Source organism: Truncatella angustata, assembly GCF_020726525.1.
Source record: "Truncatella angustata strain MPI-SDFR-AT-0073 chromosome Unknown BKA67scaffold_13, whole genome shotgun sequence".
Lineage (NCBI taxonomy): Eukaryota > Fungi > Ascomycota > Sordariomycetes > Amphisphaeriales > Sporocadaceae > Truncatella > Truncatella angustata.
The window spans coordinates 656,962-681,106 of record NW_025763393.1 but is presented as its reverse complement, the minus strand read 5'-3'; the positions used below and the strand labels follow the sequence as shown (position 1 = coordinate 681,106).

At 48.7% G+C, this 24,145-nt stretch overlaps 5 protein-coding genes across 5 annotated transcripts; 4 read left to right on the top strand and 1 right to left on the bottom strand.

The window, feature by feature from the left end:
• Positions 1-612: 612 nt before the first annotated feature.
• On the top strand, positions 613-2,487 carry BKA67DRAFT_542424 (uncharacterized protein; the record flags this gene model as incomplete). Its single annotated transcript, XM_046101109.1, has 2 exons — positions 613-1,180; positions 1,259-2,487. The coding sequence occupies 2 exons, from the start codon at positions 613-615 to the stop codon at positions 2,485-2,487; spliced, it is 1,797 nt and encodes a 598-aa protein (XP_045951403.1).
• A 741-nt stretch (positions 2,488-3,228) lies between these two features.
• On the top strand, positions 3,229-5,846 carry BKA67DRAFT_596203 (uncharacterized protein; the record flags this gene model as incomplete). The annotated part of the gene is made up of 11 exons (XM_046105270.1): positions 3,229-3,243; positions 3,458-3,589; positions 3,629-3,736; positions 3,773-3,855; positions 3,938-4,115; positions 4,152-4,409; positions 4,439-4,527; positions 4,608-4,611; positions 4,788-4,941; positions 5,041-5,517; positions 5,803-5,846. The coding sequence occupies 11 exons, from the start codon at positions 3,229-3,231 to the stop codon at positions 5,844-5,846; spliced, it is 1,542 nt and encodes a 513-aa protein (XP_045951402.1).
• Positions 5,847-10,862: 5,016 nt separating this feature from the next.
• BKA67DRAFT_528189 (glycoside hydrolase family 28 protein) lies at positions 10,863-12,073 on the bottom strand (the record flags this gene model as incomplete). Its single annotated transcript, XM_046098930.1, has 4 exons — positions 10,863-11,469; positions 11,523-11,627; positions 11,692-11,861; positions 11,912-12,073. The coding sequence occupies 4 exons, from the start codon at positions 12,071-12,073 to the stop codon at positions 10,863-10,865; spliced, it is 1,044 nt and encodes a 347-aa protein (XP_045951401.1).
• A 4,406-nt stretch (positions 12,074-16,479) lies between these two features.
• Positions 16,480-17,410, top strand: BKA67DRAFT_596201 (uncharacterized protein; the record flags this gene model as incomplete). Its single annotated transcript, XM_046105269.1, has 5 exons — positions 16,480-16,644; positions 16,781-16,926; positions 16,966-17,099; positions 17,192-17,298; positions 17,333-17,410. The coding sequence occupies 5 exons, from the start codon at positions 16,480-16,482 to the stop codon at positions 17,408-17,410; spliced, it is 630 nt and encodes a 209-aa protein (XP_045951400.1).
• A 3,214-nt stretch (positions 17,411-20,624) lies between these two features.
• On the top strand, positions 20,625-22,571 carry BKA67DRAFT_527888 (uncharacterized protein; the record flags this gene model as incomplete). Its single annotated transcript, XM_046098904.1, has 1 exon — positions 20,625-22,571. One exon carries the CDS (start codon positions 20,625-20,627, stop codon positions 22,569-22,571), a length of 1,947 nt encoding a protein of 648 aa, XP_045951399.1.
• Positions 22,572-24,145: the final 1,574 nt, after the last annotated feature.

Genomic DNA, 24,145 nt, shown 5'->3' with positions numbered 1-24,145 from the left:
TCTCTTCTCTTCTCTTCTCTTTTCTTCCCAGCCTTCCCATCATGGGACTTCTCGCCTCGCCTGTGCCGCAACGTCTCGCATCCCGATTTGGGGGCCATAAAAATAGCAACATCGAGAAGATATCATGACGCCGTCAATCCCTGCTAGGAGATGCAAGAACGTGGAGGCGTTCCCACATACTATAGCATGAGGTACTGTGCAGATTGCCAGATCGGCCCGTATGCAGGTAGGTAGCCTGCCTCAGGTAGCCTGCCTAAACAGCCTGCCTCCCACTATTCAGACGGTTGTAACCCCCCAGCGCCGTGAAGATCTTCTTGACTGTGCGCAATTATCGCCAAGTTGTCAAAGACTCAAACGTGTGAAACAAACTAAAGTACCAACCTACCAACATCTATCTAGCTAACATCCACGCTCGAATTGATATTTCTGAATAGGCATTATATATTGTTTCTAATTCCTTGCTTGAACTTTTCTCATGACCGACTAGGATCCCATTTTTGGCCCTCCCATTACGAATCATTACAAGCCTTTTCTCCTTCCTTCTAGTTCCCCCTCCTTTATATTACTCTCTGCTACCGATCCCGTACTACATTGTCTAGAAAACTACCCAGCATGGCTTCTCAGCAATCGGCTGATTTTATCATTGCCGGTGGTGGCACGGCAGGCCTTGTCGTTGCCAGTCGGTTATCCGAAGATCCAAATGTCCGAGTCCTTGTGCTCGAGGCCGGGGAGGATCTCACAGCCGACCCTCGTGTCAACATCCCCGCCTTCTGGACTACCCTACTAGGTTCTGATGCAGACTGGCAGTTCAAAACAGCTGCCCAGCCTGGTTTGAATGGTCGTTCTATCCAACAACCACGGGGCAAGGTCCTCGGCGGCTCATCCGCAATCAATGGGCAGACTTTCGTAGCACCGGCTCGGGCCGAGATCAACGCCTGGGCTGGCTTAGGCAACCCAGGCTGGGACTGGGAGGGACTAGTCCCTTACTACAAGAAATCGTATACACTAGTATCCCCACCCGATGAAGAGACCATCAAGCACCTTGGCCTTGACTGGATTGATGATGAGTACCGTGGCAAGGATGGTCCAATCCAGGTCTCCTTCCCTGGCGTGAAGGAGAACCCACTTTGTAAGGCTTGGATTGATGCTTTCCGTGGTATGGGCAAGGCCACTACAGGCGGTATGTTTGCCCGACCCCCATCCTAAGATCTATACGCTTGTTATGTTTTCAACCGGCTCATACGCCTTCTCTGTCTAGACCCTTTCTCTGGAAAGTCGACAGGCGGCTACAGTAATGCCGCAACTGTGGACCCCAAGACTAAGACCCGAAGCTATGCTGCCTCGGCTTACGGGCTTCCTCTCAAAGAAAGGTCCAATGTCCGTGTCATCACCGGCGCGACGGTCAACAAGATCTTGTTTGATAGCACTACAAGTGACTCAATTGTGGCGACCGGCGTAGAAGCCTCTGTCGCCGGCAAGTCCGAAACTTTCACCGCTGCCAAAGAGGTCGTTCTCGCCCTTGGAGCCCTGGCGACTCCCAAGATCCTCGAGCTCTCAGGAGTCGGCAACCCTGGCATCCTTGCTAAGCACGAGATCCCCGTGGTTATCGACCTGCCTGGAGTTGGTGAGAATCTGCAAGACCATCTGATGACGGGCATCAGCTACGAGGTCGCCGACTATGTCCTGACCGGTGACGCATTGATACGACAGGAGCCGGAAGCGCTCGCGTTCGCGCAGAAGCTCTACGTTGAACACCAAGCCGGCCCCTTCACCATCGGTGGCTTACAATCGCATGCATACATGCCCCTGCAAGGCGCAACTACCTACGATCAGCTACTCTCCGACCCTCCGTCTCGCTCCGAGGATGGAGAGTACGTAGATATTGTGCGCTCTGTCCTGGATCGTGAGGAATCGCACTCCTCGGGGTGGTTCATGTTCTTGGCGCAAGCAAACCTGCATGAGGGCAGTGAGAGTTTTGTAGGCAAGAAGCTGCTTGATGGCAACTACGCCAGTTTGGGGTGCTCACAAACGCACCCGTTCTCGCGCGGCTCCACGCACATCGCCTCGGCCGACTTTGCAGCCAAGCCGGATATTGATCCACGCTACTTCTCACACCCCGCCGACCTCGAGATCATGGCCCGCCACGTTCAGGCGCTCGAGAAGCTGCGACATGTGCCTGAGCTGGCACCTTTATTCAAGGAGAACGGCCGGCGAAATCACCCGGAGGCTTTCGACGTAGCGGATCTGGAGGGCGCCAAGAAATATGTCTTGAATACGGCCACCACAACATACCACGCTTGCGGCACTACGGCAATGCTCCCCAGAGGGAAAAGCGGCGTAGTGGACCCAGAATTGGTGGTATATGGCACCAAGAATCTCCGTGTTGTGGATGCCGGTGTCTTCCCTTTGATTGTGCGCGGCAATATCATGTCCTCAGTGTATGCCGTTGCCGAGAAGGCAGCTGATGTCATCAAGAAACGATTGTGAAAACAAAGTCCCAGGATTAGGTAATGATGAATACGATACTCGACTCAGGTCCTCCATAGAAGATAAATAAAAGAAGAGAAGTTTTATGATCAGCTCAGTATTTCTGAAGGGCTTCTCTTGGTTCTCTGTATTCGGTCCTGCCCGATCTGTCAACGTTTGACCCTCGGAGCACATTCTGCTGGGCTTATTTGTTTTAATTCGATTTTCTCGTGTTCCATGGGTGCAATCTGAAGAAGCGCTTTAAGCAAATCTCGTCTGGCAAGTTTTCTCAAAGATTGGGAGAGAGCTGAAAACTTACCAGGATCCTCTCCACGTTGCGTTGCGGAAAGTCCCAGTCCAGTATCCTGGCACATGCGTAAGATGACGACTCGCGAGTTTTGTTCGAGGAACTAATCCGTATTGGCAAGTACTTCTACAAAAACGGTTAGATCGTCTCTATCCAGGTCCGCATCTTTAAAGACGCATTCGGTTGTGTCTGCATAATCTGCCCTACGGCATCTCGATTACGGGAAACCTCGTGGTCTTTCCCGGTGGAGAATGAGACCTAGTAAGCATAGAGGTATCCATTAACCCATGCGCGACACTCATTGTGCATAGTATTGTCGTACCAAATAGGTGAACAGGCTGACGACACGCGCGAGAGCTTCATCCCCATGCGACGCCGACTCCGGATTGACCAACCTTCAATTGGATCTCTGGAATTTGCGGCGCCAGCACGTAGTCAGCGTTCTTCTTTTTTTCATGTTTGAAGACGTCGTAGGCTCTTTTCTTCGTTCTCCCCCACTTTCTCTTTCTCTCTCTCTCTCTCTCTCGTGATTACTTAACTGTCCCGAATCGTTGCTGTCAAAATCTGACACCGTAAACCTCAACTGGACTTATAGCTCTTGTAAAGAGCCAACGGAGCCTAATGCGGTCAGCCTTCTTGCTGTCGGTGATCGTAGCTACCTGTAGCGGTCAAGAATAACTCGAGACCATCACGGACTTCAACACACTTGGCGACCACTTTGGCTACCCATCATTTGCGAATGCGACTTACGACTATGTTGTGGTTGGCGGGGGGACCGTTGGCCTAACGGTCGCCGCGAGATTGGCTGAGGCTGGGGTGGGAACCGTCGCTGTCATCGAGGCGGGTAGTTTCTAGGAGATGGACAACGGAAATCTTTCCACCATGCCCGGCACTGCCGCGTATTTTGTGGGCACTGACCCCGGCGAGAGAAATCCATTGATCGATTGGGATTATCGGACTGAGGTGAATGAGGTATGTAAGCCTCGGGGACATATACAGAGACTCGGCGGACGACGAATCTTGTATAACTCCGGAAAGACATTTAGCGGCGGCAGCGCACGTAATTATATGATCTACGACAGGTATATAGTATTCTGTGCCACCTACTGGACCACTGGTCGCTTTGAATTTTGTGGGCCATCGTCTGACAAAGTTTCGTTACAGGGGGACCACAGGATCGTATGCTAAGTGGGCAGATGACGTAGGCGATAAAAGCTATGAATTGCCCAACTTTCTACCTTACTTCAAGACGAGCGTACGCTTTGACGGTGCAAACAACGACCTCCGCGCAAGCAATTCCTCCATCAATGCTTCCGCTTCTACGTTCGGCACTGCCGATCCGGTCCATATCTCCTTCAGCAACTGGGCAACCGCATAGGGTTCATGGGCAAAATTAGCCCTAGCCGAGCTTAGGTTACATGAGCTGCAAGAATTCGTAAGCGGGAATCTGCTCGGGTATCAGTACGCTTCGCAAACCATTGATGGTGCCTCGCAGACACGAAGCTCGGCCGAGACAGCAAACCTGCGATCAGCTATTCGGGACAATTCGCAGCTGCAACTGTATAAAGCAACACTCGCCAAACGTATCCTCTTCGATGACAACAAGGCCGCAAGAGGTGTTCTGGTCGATAGGGTGGTGTTCAATATGCTCTGTTCGCTTACAAGGAGGTTATCATCTCTGCAGGCGCTCATCGTTCTCCTCAGTTGCTGATGGTCTCGGGGGTTGGACCACGAGAACTTCTAAGAGCCTTGGAGTAGATATGATCTCGGATCTTGCTGGTGTAGGTAAAAATTTGTTGGTATTCACATTGCCCATTATGCTTGCTATGCAAAGAGCAGTGGGGGCGGGTCAAAGCACAAAGTCTATCGACCCTTATTTTTTCCTTTTTTCCTTTTTTCCTTTTTTTCTCTCGTTTGCCTTCGTAAATAATATGGATTCCTTTGCATATTTCTTATATCTCTTTTCTAGAGCTTGCATCCCCATCAATCATCTGACAATCATAATCGCTTATAGGACCAACCGTTTTTCGGACCATCCTATCCCGTATCCCTTCGTACGCACTCAGCTCTGTCAAATCCAGCTTTTATGGCCGAGCAATTCATAAATTATCGGGAGAGCCGCACAGGTTATCTGACCAATCCGGGCTCCGACTTCCTTGCTTTCGAGCGTCTGCCAGACGAACTGCTTGCCACCCTGAGCAACTCCACCCGGCCGACCTCATAAATACTTTCCCGGCGGACTGGCCTCAACTCCAACACAATTGCAGACGCCTTCTACGGCATGGGCCGCGATACGCTGGTAGACCACGCCTTCACGCCAATTGACGGCCGCCACTACGTATCAGTCTTGCCCACGATCGTGGCTACCTTCAGCCGCGGCAACGTATCAATCAATAGCACGGACACGGCGGTAAACCCGATCATCCACCCTAATTTGCTCTCAGATCCGCGCGACCGTGAGATTGCCGTCGCGGCGTTCAAGCGCGCGCGCCAGATCGCCAACACCGCGGCCCTAGCACCCGTCAGGGACGGCGACGAGGTCTATCCCGGTCCGGCGGTGCAGACGGACTCCGAGATCTTGGAGAACATCATGGTGAGCACCGCGCCAATCTGGCACGCCGCCGGGACCTGCAAGATGGGCCGGGCGACCGACAGCATGGCCGTGGTGGATGCCCAGGCACGGGTCTACGGTACCACGGGTTTGAGGGTTGTTGATGCATCGGTATTTCCATTATTGGTGCCGTGTCATCCCCAAGCTACTGTTTTTGAGTCCTTTTTCTTTCCTTTCCTTTCCTTTCCTTTCCTTTCCTTTCCTTTCCTTTCCTTTCCTTTCCTTTCCTTTCCTTTCCTTTCCTTTCCTTTCCTTTCCTTTCCTTTCCTTTCCTTTCCTTTCCTTTCCTTTCCTTTCCTAATGCTTCGCCACGTAATTCCGTTCTGTATAACGTGATATTTCCAGTATTTCTGTTGAGATGTCTGTTCCTATAATGATTCGTTCAACAAGAATTAGAATAAGCTAACATCTGGTTCAGATGCGCTTGCAGAGAAGATTGCGGCTGCGACCTTGAGAGGATGAGTGGAAAGGCACGGGAGAGGGAATATGCAGCTTCTGAACTAGAATTCTGATGCCCATATCCTATTATTGTTTTTATTTTTGCTTCTATTGAATAATGACTAACATTATCAATAAGTGTCTCTTATTAACGTGTCATATATTCCTCTTAAGAGAAGACATTGTAGCTGTGAACCCCGACAAAGTATTCAATACCATCAGTAGTGGTCGTTCCACTAGGTCCTAACCGTAAAATAACTTTGCGCAACACCACCGCCATTAGCTCAGAGTAATGCAAGTGGAATGGTATTGCCAGCATTCAAGGTGATATCAGTGATCCTTGTCACATAGCCGGCACCCGTTTGGCAGGCCTGGACCGCTGTGTTGGTGTCGCTCCAGCTGGCGTACGCAGCATCGCCTGTCTGGAGGTAGCCCCAGTTGTTATTGTAGTCCTTGGGCTCGTGAAGGTATATGGGCCAGTCTCCTTGGCGATGAAGAACCCCTGGAGGACGAACGCAGCCTAGGAGGCGATGAAACCAGCGTGTTGAGATAGTGTCAAACACCAAGAGCTACCGGACCAGTGGAAGTATTGAACATAAGCGATTGCAAGACGCCGGTCCATGGCATACAGAGGAAAGCTGTTGCCCATGAACTCTTTCAGAGTCAGTGCATTTGTATCAATAAGTCGTATATCGACAAAGCTCCGATGTTGTCGACGGTTCAACTATTACGCGTTTTTTCATGCGTTTAGGGCACAAATAGTTTGATGTTTCTCCTGGTTGCCCTTGTTCCGTCCTGTCAAGTCGTGCTTACGCTGCTACCAGGCCGTGCTACGTAAGTTATACGTATAATTTTGGTAACCACCACGCAATTGTGCCAGTGTATGCCAGACTCTGAACGCACAAGTCCAAAGCAAGATTGGTCGCTGAAATAGGCATCCTTATCAGAACTACAGCCAGGGAGCTGACCATATTTCCTGCTTTAAAAAGGTTCAGGCAGGGTTGATGTTGAGGAACACCTGTATTCCTCGGGCGCATTTTGTAAGCCACTGTCCAAATGGAGCACGCATATGTCTTGTTTTTTTTTTTTTTTCTGTGTTTGGGCCGAAGGCACAAGATCTTCAAGTGCCTTCGGCGAGTAGGATGATGGAATTGAGATTATCTGCCACGGAGGTATGTTAGGTATTTATTCACACCATATTGGCCCCATTATTGAGTGATCAAACTGATTGTGTATATATATCCCGTTCCTCGTGGTAGGTAGTATGAGGATTCTAAAAACAAAACCTCTGTATGGAAATGCGCCAGCATATTCGAAGCCTTGTTATCTCGACTAAATGCATACCCACATATCGTCGCCGTCTCTTGTCAATATGTTTACGTATTATTGAAACAGATGCATTTCTCTATCTGTTACCTAGTAAGCCCTCTATTTCGGGTTCTCGAACATGCAAGCCTTGTCCTCATATTCAACAATCAACAATCTGCCGTAAATTCTGGCGAGCCCAACTTAGCACTCTTCTTCATTCTCCTGCACTTGAAAAGGAGAGAAATCCCTGCGGCCGCACCCAAATAGATACCCAAGACAGTTTTATCAGGACCCGGCTGCTGATTTTCCAATGTGCAAGAGTCTCTTGTGTTACACCATTGCTTCCGACGTTCTCTGCAGACTGCACAAGAAAATGTCCGGCAACAAGTATAATATTCTTATACAACATTGTCCTATGCTCTCGGCCGGCCCATCTTTAATTAGGCCTGGAGCATAGCCTGGTACTTTTCTTGGGTCGTCGGAAAGCTCGTCCGCCCGACTTGCCTATATAGCTATCGCATGTCTCCTAGCATTGGCTGGGGCTCACATTCGAGCTACGGATTCTTCACCTTGGATGGTATAGGATAGGCACCTTACGGCAGCTCGAAATGCCATTGAGTCTAGCTTAATTTGATATTGATTGAAATATCCGGTCAATATACACTTATTCGTGTTTAAGATCGCTCTTCCTCCCAAAGAAGGTACGGTTCATCATGTCTACGTAAACCGGCCACTTATGTCTCACGACCACGCCAACTAATGCGACATTGCTTCTTCAAGACATACCCTAGGCTATAACCCAGCAGTAGACCAACGCCAAGATTACTTTGGACCTCTTGAATTATCGGGGTTCAGATTCATCTTTCCCATTGCGGACCAGACCCTATTTCCAGGTCTGTTTACAATAGAGATCGACTACAGATGGGCCCAGGCCAGCTGCGCGGACCTTGCGGGAGCCGCTGGGGTTTCCCACTTGAGGCTACGGGCTTTTCTTGTCTAAGTTCTGCCGGCCGCGGACTGGATGCCCCGAATGGCGTGACAGACGAGCACAACGGCTGGCCACTATCATATTGGTGCCAATAGAGTCGTAAAAGTTTATTCTTCAATTGTGTCTATTCGGATTTCATTGAGAACGACCTCCATATTCAACTTGTGGCTGCGTGCGCGGGGTTGGAAGCCCGGGAAGAACCAACACACCAGGTAATAGCTGTTGTGCAGAAGCATCCGATAAATGGATCTTGAATGCAGGTGGAGCTGATGAGCTTCCATTTTTCCCTTGTCGCCATTACTGGTTCCCATGATTGCATGTATGTTAGAATCAGGCCTCATCTGTACAGGGTGTAGTCACAGCAGAAGACCTTGTGTCTCAAACGGGTTGGTCACAATTGTCCTGGCCGCTCAATTGGTATCTCAAGCGAAAGTTGGTATCTAACGCCCTACGCATGGGGGGCAAGATTGTGTTTGAACGACAAGCCTCCGTAGTTTAGAACTCGGCGAAAGTGACAGCGTCATGATCCATTTGGTAGTCAGACCTGAGACTCCATGATGGAGTGTATCAGCAAGATGGCATTGATCTGGTAGCTGGGGAACGTGAACTCGCTGTTGTTCAATTTGACTACCGTACATTTTCAATAGACTATTGGGTGACATGATTGTGCAAGTCAGCATTGACAAGGCAATTGAATCAAGGTAATCCAGTAATTCAAAGCCATCGACGTGCCAACTAACTGAGCTCCATGGCACTGACGTTCCGACATACGTGATAGTCGTTACTTTAAAGTAGTATATATGAAATAATTAGATCGCCCTGCACATGCGTATGCGGGGGTTGGTAATCAGCGATTCAAAAGCTTGTCGTCGGCGTCATCATTCAACTATGATGGAGACTAACCGAGCTCCGGCTAATCGAACTATGATGGAACCCAAGCCGTCTCGGAGCCTCAATCGATTGAAGATTGTCTTGGCGTTTAAACACGGAAGTCATAAGGGAAGCTGGGTTAGGATGAGGCATGCCAATAGAGAATCTGACATGAGAGGAGTCGCCAGGTGATGGCTTGAGAATGGTGTGCTTGAGTGCTTGAATCCCTGATTGCCTAAGTACGATATTGCCTGTTCAACCAGAGATATCTTCGACAAGGTGACGATGTTCCTTAGAGGTTGTGTCACTTGCTCGAAATATTCCTTCATGATTCTCTCCTGACGCTCTTAAAGGTTAATCTGGCCCGCGGTTAGAGGTTTGGCTTGGCAAGTACCCATTCGTACTGGACTCGTTGGTGGAGGTGGCGTTTTGAGAGCAGCGGCGTCGCCGTAGTCTTCGCCGCTGACATCAAGCTCCTCCTCGTTCTCTGTCTCCCATCTGGCTTCTGAGTCGGTATCTATGGGAGCCCGAGCTCGACCTGTGTAAACTTTTACCTGAGAGTTACATGATTGGGTTTTATCCCTCCAATTCCCTTAAGTGTCTATGGCAGAAATAGCTATAACTTGTTACAGCCAAGACAGTGGTCTACACTATACATCTCGGTCAGCGTGAGTGAGTATGGCCAATGATAGTACCCAGTGGTCGGGTGGTGAAACTCTCGATTGCATCAGAGCATTGGTATACGAGTCGACTCGAACGCTCGGTCTTTGTATCGGCTGCAACAAAGCTGAACACCACAAGGTCAATGGTGGCGCTGAACTCGTCACAGGGTCTATGGTGCAAAGGGCACCAGTGCAAGCGATGATATAGCATTAGAAACTACTCTTGACTTGCCTTCTATGTCTTGAAGGGTTCAATTAATACCGCTTGGCTAAGACGACCCGACCGAGGAATATTCTAGAATATTCGATAAAGTATCCAAATCATTTGCCGAGTATGGAGCTGGCCTAGAATCGAACATAGTGGGTCGATTCACCACGATGAGTCGCCATGATTTCTGTCTACGACTGTCGTCAAATTTGGTATACATACTAATGAGGCTCAATCTCAGTCAGTACAAAGACAAAGCCGAAAAAGTCCCGGGAGGTCCAAATATTGTTCAAGTACTGAAAAGTATATGCTCAATCACACAAAGGGCGTTGGTGTAGCCTTGAAGGATGCGTACTCTCACCAGCAAGTGATCAGATCCAAATGACTGGATTGAAATCTTTTGTAAAGCACTGCATCATGCCTTACTTTCTACGGACAGTAATGAAGGTCAGCGAGAAATCACAGCTTTATTAAGCGGTTGACATCACACGCGAATACAGATAGTACATGCAATCGATCGTACGGCTTACGATATGGTCTCCAGAATCAGAAGTTGGGCAGCTATGCTCGATGGAAAAGGAAAGAATGCCAGTGAAGATGGTTGATTGGTCATGGCCCATATTATTGACATATCTCCGGGAGAAACAACTTGCTCTAAATCACCCCCAACGTTTCCAACACAACCTCTTCGACTAAGATATCAAGAGCGACTTATTTGGTGTACATCATTAGGAAAAGGCACTGAAGCTTAGCGGTATTCAAGATTTCTAGGGCCTTGGTCGCATACACATTAATAGATATAAGCAGAGGGATTTACATCCGTATCAAGGCAGTTCCACGTCCCCGCGTGCGCAACAGAGTTTGTTCCAGGAAATTAATTATTTACACGCTACTGCGTAGTGTTGTATATACAAGAATTAAACTACAGCCCTCGAGGTTGTATTGAGAAAGCCTAACAAAGGCGTTTTGGCTTTGATAGCGCTAAGCGCCGTTCGAGACTCCACTTAGCAAGAAGCAGGGCTGGGGACGTTGGAGCACTTGGAAGACTTCTTGCCTCCAGTAATGCTGTTACCAGACCAGGCCCAGTTGGAGCAAGCGCCCTTTCCACAGAGGATGTAGACATCAGTGGCGGATGAGGCAACGGAGCCGGTAACCTTGCTGACGGTGAGGCCAGTGATGGGGACACCAGTAGTAGCGGTACCAGTGGGGCTGCCGTTCTCGTAATCCTGTTCAATGACAATACCGTACTTGGCGATGTTGGACAGAGTGATTCCAGTGTACTTGACGTCAGAGACGGATCCGGTAGCACCGTAGACGGTCTTGATGCGGACACCGTTATCACTGTTGCTGATGGAGCTGTTCTCAATTCGGACAGTCTTGACAACGTTGTCGGAGCGGCCACCGACGGAACCGATGGAGAGACCGTGGCCACCGCTGCAGCTGCCACCGGTGAAGGTGATGTTGGTGCCAGAGTTGATGGCGAGGCAGTCATCCTGGTTCTTCACAACGGCACCAGAGATGTAGATACCAGTAGAAGAGCCGACATCGAAAGCATCAGTGTTGTGGCCACCGCCAGAGTCACCAGCGGAGTTGTCGATGTGGACGTCGTAACTATAGGAGCTATTAGCTTGATGTACTTGCCGTACAGAGTACAATTTGCTTACACTCCGAGGTTGGTAGCGCTGTTGATGCTGAATGCCTGAACCGGGGTGTTCTTGACGCTGAGGCCCTTGATGTTGGAGTTCTTAAGGGAGTGAGCGTAGAAGAACCTATAGTTCGAGGGCGTCAGCATGATTGGGGTCTCCAAGATTGGTAGGCGGTTATTTTGCTCACTTGGGCTTGGTCTTTCCGCCGTTGCTGCCCTTGCCGTCCCACCACTTAGCACCGTTGCCGTCAATGACGTGGCCGGAAGCACCCTGAATGGTAATGCCGGTACCAGAGAAGGAGACAAGAGGACCCTCCCACTCCTTGTAACCGAAAGAGGTAGTACCCTGGAAGGTAACCTGTATTGTGTTAGTGGAGGGACATGTTCATGTGGACATCATTCACATACAGTAGTGCCAGTCTTGAGACCGGTCATGTCGAGAGTGCTGCCAGCAGGGACGGTGATACCGTTCAAGATGATGTTAGTGCAGCTGGCCTTGCCCTTGATGGCGCTAGCGGAATCGGTGAAGGTGCAGCTAGCACGCTCGTCAAGAACGGCGGGAGCAGCCATGGCTGTGGTGGCCAAAAGGCCAAGGGCGGCGGAGACAGAACCGAGCATGATTGCACTAGGGAATTGAATGGAAGCGAATGAAATCGAGGGGAATGACGTGAGCACGTGGGTTCAAGTGTAGAATGAAAGAGTGACAGATGTTTAAAAGAATGTAAAGCTCGCTGAGCAGTCGTTGTAGTTCTGGATGATCCAAGAAAACCAAGACTTTGACGTACTTAGCAACCCATCTTATACCTACGGCAGTATCTACACCCCGGGCTGTAGCCTCTGGCCATGATGGAATTTTCAATTTCCGTCATGGAGTCCTTGCAATCAATTCGAAAGGTGATGGTAAACGGGCGTTTCTCTCTAGGCCAAGCACACGAGGTTCAGTGGATGCTTGCCGTATCCATCCCTCGTTCCAGAAGACTAGGATATTATCAGGAATCGGATCACGGCATTGGACAGTTCAAGACAAAACTCGGGGACTACCGAATCTTGCTGGGATTCTTGGCATTAGCTTGAATAAAAAGCTTATTTTGATTTGTGGAAATGGCTTGGTCTAGCTGACATGCCGGCCTCACGCCTAACTCAATAGAGCTTGTTCAGTGGAGATAGCCAGCCCCTGACATCTTTTGTCAGGTGAATCGATCCCAAATGCACCAAGCGCTGTAAGGTTAAATTAAGATTTGGGTCACCAGGTGCATCCGCCGCCGTTTCACATAGAATACGTTATATCTGCCAGTCTTCTTGACGAGAGCCGAGTCGCGGCGGCTGGATATCATATGAGGCTCAACAGACCGCCATGCCTATTGGCTAGGTTAGGTTAATCGCCTAGCATGGGATGACCTTCTCATCCGCCTCCCAGGGGTTCGATAAGGCAGCACACATACTCCGTACCAAAATCAAGATATGGCATCATCCACACTTTCCGCTTGGTTCGGAGACTTTAGCTCCCACGCCCATGTCCACTCAACAATCTCAAGTTTCGCAAAACCTGCATTCGTTGTGCCTGGGAATAAACTGTTTCTTAATTGTGCATGCTTTAGTATTGTGTTATGCGGCGTATATTACACTGCTCATCATGAAGTAAGCAGACAAGTTTCGAATAGTGACAGTAAGATTCCGATTGCGATGCTGGCTATACACGATCTTATCTTCCAACAATGAGAGGTTGTTGGATCTAGTGAGAGCAGTGCGCAGTACAGCCAATATCCTTTATGACATGCTTTCGAGCCAACAAAGCTAATGTATCGGCTTTCCCAGCGCTTCTTTGCGTAAATACTCCGAAGCTCCACTCGGAAGGACTCAGATCAATGCCAGTTGCTTCACGACTCACAAATCACTTTCGACTATTATTATGTTGGCAAGATTTGCCACGGAGTGGATCTACCTATTTGGTATTTTATCTCCTCCTCCAAGAGACAATGCACGTCCATATTGACACTACGACTTTAGAACAGCACTTGAGGTTTTGGTCAATGTTTGTAGAGAAAGAATTAGAGAATCTCGAGGGAACCCACATAAGTTTTCTAGTAGTAGATAAGGACCGCATTCCATAGATAAGCGAGAGCTGGAAGCGAGGAGTGGTGGCCCTGTAAGTCTGCGAAGGCACCACGCGTTACCTTGGTTCCACAGCACGTGTTGTACATTGCAGGATGCATGCACTCAATCACCCGAAGCTATACCCACACCACCCAATTCTACGGCACTGACACACCAGGTTGCAGGAACCTCAGTACCTAGTCCTCTTGATGATGACAGGTCCCGTGAATTCTGTAGATTTGCACGCCATAGTCTGGAGACGAATCAGGGTTTGCCCGCATGGATCTCGACGGACTAAATCTCTCGCAATGACCGAGTCCTTAGCTATACTTAGATTGGTGTGTAATGATGGTATGACCAGCTGATCGGTACTTTATGAATGCAACAATCAATTATGGATCTTACAGCACGCTGTCGGCATATCTCCGCCGCCGCATTGGTAAAAGAGCCGCAGGCCCCCTAACCTCGCACGTAATAGCATAGCGAACCAAAGAAATTCTGTCGTGATAGACTTTTCAACAGCGAACACTGTAAATATTAGAAGGGTTGTCGTGGAATCCAGTACCTAGACTAGGTGGAATTGCAAGACCGCGGGGGTTTTGATTGGCTATAGCATTCTATCGAATGTTCTAAGCGACCATGTAAAAATTCAAGGCCGGATACGGAGTAATTCTCTTACGGTCCTGACATAGAGCTCGTATACGCATTGCAAGTGTAACACATCTCTTGTATGCCCAGTTGCGGATGGGTAATCGCAGACACGTCCGTTCATCAACAGCTTTCAAGGCGCATAGAGTTGCAAAGCCTCCTTGAAACTCCTCCATATCCATAAAAGCGGCTGTATAAAAGCGGCTGTATTAAATATATTCGAGTATATTAAAACTTTATCTATGTTCATTTACTGTAAGGTCATTGGACGGAGCTTATTCAAAGTGAGGCGGACACTCGGCAAAACTCAGCCGGACCTTCGGCAAAGTCAACGATCACTCTTGTAGATCATTGAATTGGATGTGGTTCGACGAACTAAACTCTACTTAGTATCCGCTACGAACTTCGTCTAAATACTTTAGCTTCTAGGTTCCAATTTCGATTTGAAATTTAATTCTTGCCTACATATCGAGTTGGTCATATGGACTGTCAGAGAGGGGGAAATATAGCACGACGTTCATCATTTCGAGAATTCTTGATAGACATCAGCAAAGCCGAAAAGAGGCTCACCCAAGGTTTCTACTCCCATGCTTGGTCATGGATCTAACTTGAAAGGGCAATGGCGAGAAGACACAAATTGAAGTGCATTGGCACCAGTTCAAAGACCCCAAAATAGTATCGCAGTCGCAAGAAACTGTACGTCAATCTCCACTGCGACGGCTACTAAGCAGATGAGGCTTCCTACAAAGTTTTCCTAAAAAGCAGTGATTGGCGAACTCTCTTGCATGGACAACATTACATGTCGAAACACTATGAAAAGTCTATCCAAAACCCATTGAAATCCCAACAACGCGCTTCAACCTCTTCTGATAAGCATCGTAATAGTACGGGATAGTCCTTCACGACAATTAAGGGAGAACAGGCTTGAGAAGACTCATGCGCGCCACGCCCTTTGACATGCCCCTTGCCAGGCTTGCTTGGGAATGCAAGTCTTCTGCTTGGCAACATAGGTATCACGTGAGGAGCTATCTTTCCATAGCTATGCATCCTAGTATCCGACGAGACACCCACTCGGTGTTACTATGTAGTCAGATCTGTGGAGATAATACAATCTGCCAATCCGAAGGTCTTGCTCTTGGTTGAGCCTACTTCTAGTGCCATGAAGTCGAACAGCGACTCGTTGATATTCTCAACGATACCGGTGGTAATTCTTCTTGGGATATACTCCTTGCTGTAATGGTTGTAGTTATTGTCCGGGCCAGTATGCATGCATGCCTTAAGCAATATGTAGTGCGAGACATTAATCAATCCGAGGGTCAGGTATCAATACGGCGGATGACATGAGATCGGCAAGGCTGTGCTCTCGGGACCTGAGGTAAAGCCAGGCAATACTTCAAGTCCACTTTTGGTCGAGGCAGACCTTCGAGCCGCCTTGTCAGAAGTCCCGTAATAGTTCGAGCATTTAGCGATATCACTACTGCCACCCCATATCAAGCAACTGATAAAGTTTCTTCAAGACTTTGATGCGATTTGTAGTCGTTCGGCTTGGACTGCTAAGCGTGTCAAGGCGGAAAGACTCAGACCGGACGGTTTTCTTTCGCCCGACGACTTCGCATGCCCTAAGGTAGGGCCAAAAGTTTGCTATGCACACCACTTCCATCATGTTCATTCTCTCGGTCATGGATCATAGAGTCATTTGATTTTCTACCTGCAATGGATTGCCCCCAAGTGTGATGCTCATGTACAGTCTTGTAAAGCCACAGACGGGGCACCAAGGCATCAAATGTGTAACACTGCGTTGTATTCAGGGACATACATGCTTTCGTACATGCATTTATAAGAGTCGGTCCCCCAAGTGATCAGGCCAATACTTAGACAACCTGTCATTCAAAGGGTATAGTATTTGCAGGTCTTTTCATGGGTTTCCACCACTTGATACTCTGTAACCTGCAAATGTATCAATACTGCATGGAAAGAACGGGGGAGGAGAGATGAGCCAACTACGGGCTGCAGGCTGGCGAGGGTGAAAGGCGACAAGTACAACCTGCCTAAACCCAGCGCATTAGTGTTTACATGCAAATGTGGAAAGTGCTGTGCCCTAATAACTTTGCATCCCAGGGCAAAAAGACTTAACTTATGCAACGAGCTGAGCCCATTCCACATCAAATTTGCGGTGCGTGGTTCTCGAGACTCAAAATCCCAGCAACCTACGTGACGTGTATTCTTCGATCAGCATGTCCCTCAGTACGACTTGGACACAGTTCTTCACTCCTCGCAACGGCGCGCCGCCCACAGAAAACAGCCTACCGAAACAGGCTGGCAAAGTATTCATCGTGACCGATGAGTTATCCGGTCTGGGCTATGAACTTTCGCGCATTCTCTACGGCGCTGGTAGCAGAGTTTACATTCTCATATGATCCAAGCAACATTTAGATGAAGCTATTGCTCGAATAGAAGCCCACTACTGCGATATAAGGAAATTCACAGGTAACATGATATTCCTTTACACGATCTTTTGGACTTTTAACGTTCAAGGCCGCTATACGGCGGTCTTTACGGCTAGAGAGACCAAATGGAAGACCCGACGTCTTGTTCAGCAACGCAGGCACCAGTGCTCTGAAGAACGATCACTGGAGCCGCAAGGGACATGAGTACCACTTTGCAATCAAGTCCCTTGGAGCGTATTTGTTGACATAACTTCTTACGCCAATATTGTCCAGGACGGCCAAGACCAACCCGAAGGATACTATACGCGTTGTTTGGCTAGCCTCCTTCCTTGTTAAGATGGGGTCACCAAAAGCGGCATATAAACGAAATTCTTACAGGATCCAACAAGTGTCCAAGAGGAGAATGAGTTATATTCCTCATCCATGACTACAAATTGGATTTTGGCATCCGGGCTCGCACGCCCCTGAGCTAAAGAGGTAGGAATTATCCATATAACAGGGAATCTAGGCAATTACGTTACCAATATTTGGCGAATTACAGTTAGCATGCTTTACTATATTCTTTGGCCCACTCTCCACGATCCTGTTCATGGGGACGAGACAGCTGTGGATGGCCTTCTCCGATTCTGTCACGATCAAGGATAGTGTAGCAGGCCGTTACGCCATCTGTAATGGAAGATGGCATCCTGGACAGCGAGAAGATCTTGTCCTATTCTAGCACTAAGGTCTGTCGAGGATGGAGGTTCGGGGAGGGCGAGTGAGTACCATAAATGGTGCGGGACCAATGTCAAGGAATTCATCGGAGATGGCTGGGTAAGCTTGGGACGTATACACCGGGGTAACATGGAGGATTTGATCTCTAGAATTTGAGTTGCAGATTTTGAATAGTCTTGTTGAGTGAAATTAACGAATTGGCCATTAAACCTTTTCTGCGTTTTTGGTTGTGATGAGTTAAATGGCTATTAGTTTCAGTCTGTCGAAATTTGTTTTGCGATTCTATCAACCGCCACGAATACATCCCATTGAATTTTCTCCTGCAGTGCCACTACTGCAGTGTATAAGGGCCAGATGATCTAGCACATGGCTATACTACATATACCAGTGTCATGATCAATAGCCACACTGGACTTATGACTCGAGTCCATAAGGCTGTTCCGGGCCAAAACTTACTGAGCTAAGGTCAGACAAGCTCTGTGAAAGGCGCTGACTACAAGAGCGAACTGAAGGAATAATGGTCTGATATCACGTGAGGGAGGCGAAGAGACCACCGCCACAAAGATAATCAGTTACCCAGAGGGGATTTCGAATACATGAGCATCCACAGCTGGCGGCTCCCCTTCGTTGTTCAACATGTCAATATAAGCCATTCTTTCCTTCATTCCCTATTTTTTTTCAGGGCAAATTATAACCTTGTCAATTCCAAGCGGAGCGTATGTGCGCTTGTATATAAAATCTTCTAGAATACTTTCTTAGTAGCTTGAGGACCTTGCCCGCCCAACAGTGCCCGACACTATATGCAAAGAATTCTAGGAGGAAACAAAGAGGCAAGACGGACTGGGTGCAGTCCTGGCTCTAAATCTTCTTCTACGTCGAGAATCGCATCTCCGACGGATTGAAGTATGGCCATCGATATCATGGGTTTAATCATTGAAACAATGGTACAAATCAATAAAGAAATGGGCGCTCGTCGCTCTATTTGAGATCAGTTTCCCCTAAAGATCGATTTAACAATCTTTTCTATCCACGTCAAAAATCAGCTCAGTTGTTACCGAACCGCATTTAAGGTCATTTTTTAGCCTTTTAGGATCGTTACTTCGGAATATTTACATTAGAAGCAAAGGAAAAGCACGACTGCCTTCTCATATGAACAAATACGGTCATATGAAAGACTTGGTATTTTATCTTCTGTTGAAAAGCGAAAAGTCTAATACTAGGGCTGAGGCGATTATGGTACATCTCATCGGGGCTTTCCATATTCATTAAAGACGATAAGGTGTTTCGCATCAGTAACCTTAAAGCAAGGTCTTCGTAAACTTTGAGCAGTTAGAACACTTTGACTCCGTACAGTCTTTATTGGAAAGGTTTGTTTGGTAGATTACAATTCAAATGTTCAATTTTCTGTATTAATATGGGATTGTATAGGTCTCGTTTCATTCGGATATGAAATATCGTAGCGTTTTATACAGTCAGTTATAGTGAAAACCCGTAATATCCAAATGAAGCATGGTAGAATGATTCAATATATTTAAATGTCAAGACTACGTACTCTAAGTTTTACACTCTTGGCCATAGGTAGAATTATGGTACGACGGTACAATTATGTTTTGAGTACGAATATATAATCCATACACACCCACTTGAACCAAGCGCCGGGGGTAGTGATAAATATAGATGGCGAGTTACCTAAGAGTTGCACTAGACTAGTCGAAGCCTCATCGGTTTGCAGCTCATACCAGCACATGTTGTGGTCAATATATCCCCTCACCAAATTCCGGCACTTGTAAAACTGCGGCCCAGAACCGAGCGACAACTTCGACGAAATAACGATCACATCCACCGCGTCTGATTTAGGTATTGTGATACTACTTCGTAAATAGCTAATACGATTCGGCCGCATGGTGATACTCAAGGGGCCGTCGAATCCATGAGGGCTCTCCAATCCGGGTTATAGAGTTTCAAAGCAGGATCATAATATTTGAAAGGCACCCGGGAAAGCCATGGTGGTATTCAAGGGTACTTCTGACTCTGCAGCAAAGAACTCCGTACTACCTTCGCCTCGTTGTAGCATTCAGTTCTGCCATAGCGACTAAGAGAAAATCCCACTACATAGACATGGACAAGGAGATTGCGTTTGCGACAAACAGTGGTAACGTGGGCCACTGACAGGCACATTATTGCGTAACTCCAAGAATGTTCATAGAATCAGCCATGCTTTCTTTTGACATTGCGTAGGAGGTCTCCAGTATTCCCGTCACATATCGTAGTGATCAGATTTTGATAGTCATCGCGACCCTGGGAGCCGCCCGCAACGTGCTATGCATTGTTAGGGGGCTCAACCGGGATTCCTTGGTGTACATTAGCGTATAAAAGCCTTGAGAGACCCCAGTTTCCAATTTGGCAGCTACCATGATAGTCTATCGTGGGTACGCGCCATCAATAGTTTAGCGAACTATTCCAATCCTGAAAATTCGATACAACGTAGAGGGCATTAGATGAGCACTACGAGGAACGAGGATTCCACAGAATCGACGAGACGCATTCCCGTTGTCATTAGCAATTCCACATAAAATTGCCGATCAATGCTGCATTCACCGTCGAGGTCAATACTTGCAGGGCGTTGCATGCATAAAGTGGAATACGCTCATATGACCTTTTCCGGGATATGACCTCGTCGGCAGCAATGCCGACAGTTGCTGCGCACGCAGGTGCAGCTCATTGGCTTGCTAGCAAGGACAGGGTTCATGTGAACCATCCCGCATTAGTCTATAATCTCCGTTGGGGGCCAAGGAGGAGCCGGGGTCTCGGCCCACCACACTCGGCATTGAGGGGCATATACTTGCATACCGAATGTCGAGTTCTAAACATCTAGATGATGATCCACGGCACTTTACGAGAGCATACGCAGTCATCGATCTGCCTCGGTCTGAATCGCTAAATGTAACCTCATGTGCATACAATGAGACCCTGTCGCCGCGTGCTGTGCCATTCTAGGCGAACCGAGTGTCGACTCTGGGCCACATTCTGGAGCATGATCAGGGGTCACCAAATATCATGATGCGCAGGATCGTAGAGGAGCATGAATCTTGGCTTCAGGGGAGGATAGTACTGCGTGAGGGGTTCATAAGGATGTCGCTGCCACGAGTTGTCCGAGCGATGAACATCTGCAGTCGTTCCTTTACTGCACGGCAACCGACCATCGACATTCATTAGCCATGCGTTTCAATCTTCTTGTTGGCCTAGCGGCCACTTCTTCCTGGCTCGCACAAGCCGAAGACCTCACCGGTTACGAGTATGTTGTTGTTGGCTCCGGTGCTGGCGGTGGCCCTGTAGCTGCTCGCCTAGCTCTGGCCGGACACAAGACCCTCCTCATCGAGGCTGGAGACGATCAAGGCACCAATGTCAACTACACTGTGCCAGCCTACAACGCCAAAGTCTCCGAGGACGAGAAAGTTGCATGGAATTTCTTTGTCCGCCATTACGCCGACGACGAGCAACAAGCTCGAGACTGGAAGACGAGCTACGACACTGTCGATGGAGGCGTCTACACTGGTCTTGAACCTCCCGAAGGATCCACTATGAAGGGCACACTTTATCCGCGGACCGGAACCCTTGGCGGCTGTACAGCCCACAATGCCCTCATCGCAGTGTATCCTCACCAGTCTGACTTCGAGTACATTGCCAACTTGACCGGTGACTCTTCGTGGTCGCCTTCCAACATGCGCACCTACTTTGAGAAGTTGGAGAAGAACCAGTACCTCACGGCCGGGATCGAGGGCCACGGTTACAACGGTTGGCTCGAGACAGAAACGCCACCTTTGAGCATCGTACTTGGCGATACAAACTTGCTTTCTGTGTTGACTGGTGGTGCCTATGCCCTCGGAAACCTGACCGGAGGCCTGGAATATGTGACCGAACTTCTTACCGGCGATGCCAACGCTGATACACTGGCTCGCGATCAGGAACCTGGATATTATCAGATCCCCCTGAGTACCAACGATGCATCTCGTACCGGCTCGCGTGAGTTCGTTGTCGCTGTGCGTGATGCTGTCAATGACGATGGAACCAAGATGTACCCCCTAGACGTAAGACTTAACTGTCACGTCACCAAAGTCGTGTTTGACAATAGCACAACGCCACCCACTACTACGGGAGTCGAGTTTTTAGATGGTGCTCACCTCTATAGCGCCAGTCCCTTGAGTGATGGTGCCACTGGTACTGCTGGATCTGCCACAGCATCGCGGGAAGTGATCGTGGCTGGCGGTGTCTACAACTCACCTCAGCTTCTGAAGCTGTCCGGCGTCGGTCCACGCGACGAGCTCGAGTCGTTCGGCATTGAGGTTGTCTCTGATCTTCCTGGTGTTGGTACCAACCTGCAAGATCACTACGAAATCTCTGTGAACGCTAAGGTACCTACCAACTGGACCGCCTTTGAAGGTTGCACATGGAGTTTCGACGGCGAAGCCGATGCATGCCTTGATAGGTGGAACAACCCCGTTCTCGGTGACCACGGTACCTACGCTTCAGCTGGCCTCGCCGCCACCATGCTGTACAAGAGCAGTGTCGCCGAGAACGATAACTTTGATGTCTTCGTCTTTGGCGGCCCTGTTAACTTCCGTGGCTACTTCCCCGATTACAGCTACAACGCGACCAAGCTCCATGACTGGTTCTCCTGGGCGATCCTTAAGGCTCACCCCCGCAACAGGGCAGGCAGTGTGACGTTGCGCAGTGCAGACCCCCTTGACATGCCCGACATCATCTTCAACTACTTCCAGACTGGTGGTGACGAGGATCTTCAAGCCATCTACGAGGCGATCGAACTCGCCAGAGATGCTTTCGATCGCCAGCTTGTACCGACGGTCGAATCTTTGCCAGGCAACACCACTGCGACTGAGGAGGAAATAAAGCAGTATGCGAAAGACGGAACTTGGGGTCACCATGCGTCATCTACTTGCCCGATTGGCACCGACGATGACGAATACGCGGTTCTGGACTCGAGCTTCCGTGTCCGTGGTGTGAGCGGCCTGCGTGTTGTTGATGCGTCGGTTTACCCTCGCATCCCGGGTACTTTCACTGCGGTTTCGACATACATGGTTGGCGAAAAGGCAGCAGATGTTATTCTGGCTGAGCTCGCTAGCTCCAATGCGACAACGACATCGTAAGACGGTAGGGAAAATACGTATCCTTGCATGTTTGACATCTTCAAATGAGAAATGCAGAATCTGCAGCACATTTACAAATCTTGGCGTTCTCCTAGGTGATTACAACATGTTGAATGCTGACGGCCGGATTGAGGCATCAAATAAAATAATGTGGAGTGTTACGGACAGGGGCGAGTCTTCGTTGCGGGCCACAGGCACGGCTGAGGGGCTTGAGGGGTGAACAGCCCCGCAGATTTTTGTGTATCTGAAGAACTTCTAACCTTGCCCTTCGACGCATTTCCTATGACTTCACCCCAAGTTCGTTACCGTCCGATGACGTTCAATTACACCTCCCAACTCTCCATCATATTGTACCTTTGCAACGCGATGGTCCAACAGCAGCCATGAACTCGAATCTGCCGAATCATCGTCTCTCGAGACAGGAAAGCCAGGCGCGTCGAGATACGAGTGTTGCTCACAATTTTGTTGCATGTGGTTATGTACTTGCGACAGAGCGTTTGTCTAACGTCTGACTTCAGTCCCAATAAGTCGAATTGTGATATCCAACGCCCCAAATACTGCCTGGTTGCCCACCACTAATCGATCCACCCTGGAACCGGAAGAGAAAATGGAAAAGAGAGCGATTGTCGCTTTCGTCTCACACCAGTGGATCCTAAATATCCATTACTACACCGCGTCGTCGGCCACACCTGTCGTGCACAACATGATGTGATATTCATAGAGCTACGAGGCAATCCCAGCCATGGGCATAAATACGATCTTTAAACGGCTGCAACAATTGGAACATAGCCCACTTGGAGTTTTGTGCCCTTACACTCTAGACTACTGTACATGTTTTCACTTTGCACTTTGCCTTGTCGTACAAGTAAAATTGTCAGTCTTCCAAGACGGTCATGTCCCCCCATCCATGCAATGACGAAGGTCCTCCCTCAGCTTGTCAATGTCTCTCTCGTGCGGATTAACAGCCATGACGAATATGAGAGCCTCCAGCTTTGCCACTTAGTGTCTTGCTTTTTGTGCTAACTGAACCTAAGCATGCCGCCTATCCGTGCCGGTCCTTAACGGGCATCTAGACTAGCTCATAAAGCGGTGTCAGCCAGACTCGAATCGCGACTGCTGGCAAGACAATATCAAATTGGTTGGGTTCTCCCTCTCATGCTTTCTCAGTTACGCTCCTTTGAGTTCCTGCTTGGGTATCTTGCAGGATTACTGGCCGGACTGGCATGTCAAAGCCACGATGGAGCATTAGCTCCGATTGTGTACGCGGCGGGCTGTGTAAGACATACCCCATAGCTTCGTGGATGACATATGAATTACGATCACGAAACGCAAAAACGCCCTAATATAGTTGAAGAGTTCCGTCGTAACTCTGAGGGCTTCCTTTGATGCATTGGGCCCAAGCAAACCATCAATTGACGTCACAACATAGACGTCATTAAGCCGCAAGCATACATCACGAAAACGACAACACGTATGGCGCACTTGATTCACCTTAGACTAGGTCACACAGCAGTAGGTATCATACATATTGCCGGCCATTTCTGATACAATACAAAATATTCCTTCTCAAACTC